A 4,885-nucleotide genomic window follows, 5' to 3' on the forward strand; every position below is an offset into this window, starting at 1 on the left:
AAAAGTAAAGAAGAAAACAGTGTGCACGTTAACAGTTTTGAGCAGTATTTATGGTAACAGGGGGGGACGACAAGTAATAGGACACACCAGAAATGGTGTGGGGGGTGGTCCATTCCCCTGCCTATGTCCCCATTTGACCATGATCCGGCTCTGATCAATGCTAAGTTTTATCTCCTACTGTTCAAAATAAAGATCTCTGATATTTGTTCCAAAATACATGCACAGACCTTAACCCACTAGTAATGTCTTTCTGCTTTTCCCATTTAGGTGTTGCCACAGCAGAAATCCAGTCTGCTTATAATTGGCAGTAGATTTTTGATGGTGCCTAGGTGCCAGCCGGACACCCAACCTTCAATGAAGGCACACCCATTCATGCACACACACACCTACCTGGATGTCTTTAAACATCACTCAACCTCAGGGAGAACATACATAAGGCGCTCCAGCCGAGAATCAAACAGGAGAACCTCTGGTTATGAGGCAACAATGCTAACCGCTGCACCACCGTGTCCTACTTTAACCCACTATACATCCTTTATGCACAGTGCAGAAGATGGGTAGGGGAAAGATAACCACAGACAGGGAAAAGAACATCTTTATCTCCCGAAACAGCTTTTACCTGAACCTCATGTTTTCTGCTATTGTTATTACACTACCTAAATTCTGATCCCCAGATGTAATCATATTTGAAAATATTACTTCGACAGTCTCTTTGGCACTGTATTTGAAATCTGTAACAGTCACGGTTGTATCAGTCTATAATTATTACCTGTAGTTTAAATGCAAGTCATAGGGAATGGGGGAGTAGGGCATCAGGGCTCTGGAGGAAGCACTGTAGCACCCATTCCTATCATCCTCTCCCTGAGGATTTCCCCTAAGCACAACTTTGGCTGGAGCCAGTACTCCCCACCACCACCATTAAGGTGGTTAATGAAAAACAATTAGGAAAAGAAGGCACCAAATTAGGGACACTTTTTATAAGACTGATGCTATTAACTTAGAAATTGATAGGAAAAGAAAATGTGAATTAAAATGTATTTTCTAAACTAAAATAAGTCTGTAAATGTAATGATTTTCTGAGGATTGCCTTCTATTTTTCAAAAAGAATTTCAGTTTTGAGAGTTGCAGAGCAAATTTTTGAGCCAAAATCAAGGATGTCCGTAAATATGAGGGATAGTTGAGACGTATGCCCTCACCCAGCACTACCACATGCACACTCGTGACTATCTCTTACCATATATATTAACATTTCTAAAACATATTTTACAGTAAAAGACTAACATAACGAAACAGAGTATGGCTAATCATATCTCTCACCCTTCCATCTCCAAAATGAGGAACACTAGCTCTCATAATTTGGAACAAATTGGCAAAATGTGACACACATACTAACAGCTTACTAACAACTTCAACTAGAAAGGTCATAGAATGGTTAAAATATGCTGGTTTTATTTAAAAAAAGATCTTTTAATGGATTAATATGATTATTTTCTATTTACCATGGATATCAGTTAAAAGATTCCTAACACTGAATGTGTGGCAGACCCTTTCAAAGTGGAACCTTGAGGAACATGAACATTTTAAGACCTGAAATGAGGTATGTTCCTCATAATGAGGTACACTTGAGAGCTATGTGGTTAACTACTCCAACACTGTTTTATTAGGGTCCGCATATCAGTTCACTTACTCTCTCTCTCTCTATTACACACACACACACACACCCTAAACATTACAAGACCGCCTTTAAAGCTTGGCAGGAATTCTGTTCTTCCTTCTTTAAGTGCCTTTTAAGTATAACTCGCACCCACACCCCAGCACAACAAAAACTCATAAATTAGTAAAACAGCAGCTATGCATCTCTCCTGGAAAGACCAAGCCTGTTCTGCACATTATGAATCAGCTGGGATTAGAAAAGTAACTTTTTTAAAACGGTTGCCTTCCATTTCTCCCAGTTAATTGTGCCTTGTTTAAAATCGTTCACTTGGAAAAAAAAAGAGAAAAACAGAGAAGCCCATCAAAAACAATGGATGTCTGCACATAACAGAGGGAAGCCCTTACCGCACATCTTTTGCCACAACTCTCGTTGCCACAGCAGCCACAGCAGTCATTGTTTTTCAGACCTAAGAACACCAGTGCAGGGAAGATCATCTGAAAAACAAGTCACACTTATTTTAACAACAGTAAGCATTGTCTAAAATGCTTAAATACCTAAGGGGGGGAAACAGACCCAACTTCAATCCTTTTCAATTCTGGATGACTAGACCTTGCATTGTTTCAGGAACATCTATAAAATTAAAGACTTAAATTTGAGTCATTTGAGTGAACATGAATTTCAGGAAATCTAGATCACTTCATGCACTTAAAAAGAACTTGCATAATGCTACTGAATACTAACAGATTCATTATTTTCTTTTACATTCTACTTGCACGCTGTCAAACTAAATGGTGAAAGGCAACTGTGTTGCAATTTCTTGAATTGCTGCTCATGAAAAACGAATTTCGTAATTATTATTAATTGTAAACCACTGGCCTTGATGGTAACATCATTGTACAATATATTTAAGCATGCCCCCAATTACGGGAGCGAACTTTCTGCTCTGTAGCAAGTTCTAACTCGCGAAATATGTATGTATTATTATTATTGTTCTTGTTATTACTATTGCTATTATTAAGTAGTATCTGCAACTCACCAGCACCCCGGATCCCAAAATGCCCCCTAGATAAAACACTTCATCTGTAATGTGGTCTGTGGAGGATGCTACTTTTCCACCGGGAAAGCAGAGTAGGATGTTGCACAGAACTGATAAAATTGCAAGAGGAATTAAGGTAATCCCAAGACATTTTGCACAGTTTCCAGTACACATGATTCCAAAATAACGGGTCGATTGCTTGACTTAGCCTTTAAATTTTCCAGAGATACCACGTCCGCAGGCTCAGACTTGCAAGTTAGTTTCCGTTGCCACTCTCCAAACTCTGCCTGCGAACTCCGGGGTACAATTACCGATTAGATCACTGAACGGGCGTTTTATACCAGGCGATAAGGATGCTGACGTCACACTGGTATATGACCGTTCCATAAATGGAACTGTGTGGACACGAAACTCTGGCTCTTAACCATGACAACTGTCCTATTCTGTTAATATTCTACCAGGACGGATGAAACTTTCATGGCTAACGTCTTTGTTAAAAACATCCCTTAATAAGGTCTGTTGGACCTAGTACTGTACTGCCACACCTAATTATTATTAGTTGTCATTGTCATCTTGATACGTGTACAGTTGTGCTCATGGGAACCTCGACCTGCGAGGATACTGTATCGTATCACACAAATACAGCTTCAGCATTAATGCTATCAAATAAGTTAAGAGCGTTAAATATCAGGCAGTGACAAGACTAGGTGAAAAAACGCTGCTAACACTTGATAAACAGTCTAAATTGTTATTATTATGCACTAAGATTTTATACACTCGAAATGCTATTAGGAGCGGTCTTCAATGGGTACTCTTTGACTCTTCCCCCATTCTAAAGACATAAGTCGGTGGGCGAGATCCAGCTAACTGCTGTTAGGCGTATGTCTGTGCCCGGCGATAACCTGGTCTTCTGTCAGGGCTTAATTCCCTGCCGTGCGCCCAGTCAGTGCCGCCATGGGCTGCGGCTCTCGTGCCATCCAGAACTGGGTAGAGGTTACTGGAGACAGAATGAACATATTTTGTTTCCAGCCCAATAATTCTGCCAGCTTAGATGAATCGTATAGGAATGTAACTTTTTCTCTGTTATCGGTACCTACGTATTATCGCAGCCACATTCCGTCTAATGCAACGACATTCCCAGCAGGACAAGTGGCTCTTTTCCAAGCGATCGATTCCGAGATCGTACTCACCTTAGTTTTCTGCTGGACGAATGGATGGACCACAAATTTGAAGAAGACAATGTTACCATCCATGTCACTAGCACATAATTTCAGGGTTTGATCGATGAGAGGATCATAATTATATGTACTGCGTGGGGCATTATTTGCTTTAGTTGCACTGACAGGAAAATATCAAAATTTCTGTCGGCTTTTAAAGGCATAAACAGTTAACGGACGGTGTCAGCAGGGCAGTAAACAATGGGGGGTTTCTGATAAAGTACTTTGCAGTGAAGTCAGTAAATAACATTTTACAATGTCAGAGTTGGCATCCTTCAGGAAACACATGCGAAAGTAACTCCTTTTGTCACAAGTTTGTACATGTTTTACATCAGCTTAAGGAGATCTTACCGGACAATTATAAACCATTTTTTTTTAAATTTTGCTAGTGTCAGTTATTGTTTACAAAAGGCAGATTTTATTGTCTAATGTGGGACGCGACCATAACTTTCCAATGGGGTGCTTAACATTTGGGGAATTCTGACAGTTAATTCGCCTAATGGTATGCCTTGTAGTTTCAATCGGAACTTACCTGGTTGCGATAATACCCTATTCATAGGTTCATAGTTTGGTACTAGGCTATCAGCTCAGGGTTTGACATGGCCTTGTATGTTAAGCAGAGATTGCCTCTGAGTAGACGATATGCCACAGAGTATAGCTGGAGTTTTTTTAGACGGTCAGCATATGGCATCTGCTTTAGGCCTATGATTCATTTAGTGAGATATTTCTGTGGCCTTTCCAGCTGTTGCAGATGTCTTGTGAGGTACATACCAAATGGGGCATTATACTCTATAATGGGTCTAATGAGGGATGAGTACAGTGGGACAATGACCTCCTTTTTTCTAGATGAAAAGCCCTTAGTGATGAGGTGTGCAGGATTTCCTGACTGTTGTGGTGATGTGGTTATCGAACGTGAGACCACTGTCACTTGTGTCCCTAAGTCTCTCATCACACTTTCGATGTTTAGTGTACTGCCAC

At 40.3% G+C, this 4,885-nt stretch overlaps 1 protein-coding gene across 1 annotated transcript in view; it reads right to left on the reverse strand.

The window, feature by feature from the left end:
- Positions 1-3,081, reverse strand: part of TM4SF4 (transmembrane 4 L six family member 4) — a 23,687-nt gene extending 20,606 nt beyond the window's left edge. The window contains exons 1-2 of the mRNA XM_044070613.1: positions 2,691-3,081; positions 2,059-2,148 (exon numbers count right to left, since the gene is read on the reverse strand). Coding sequence (XP_043926548.1) covers positions 2,059-2,148; positions 2,691-2,864 — 264 coding nt within the window. The 5' untranslated portion in view covers positions 2,865-3,081. The remainder of the gene's footprint in view (positions 1-2,058; positions 2,149-2,690) is intronic.
- Positions 3,082-4,885: the final 1,804 nt, after the last annotated feature.

Source organism: Protopterus annectens, chromosome 4.part1 (assembly GCF_019279795.1).
Source record: "Protopterus annectens isolate FY-2018-M chromosome 4.part1, PAN1.0, whole genome shotgun sequence".
Taxonomy (NCBI): Eukaryota; Metazoa; Chordata; order Ceratodontiformes; family Protopteridae; genus Protopterus; species Protopterus annectens.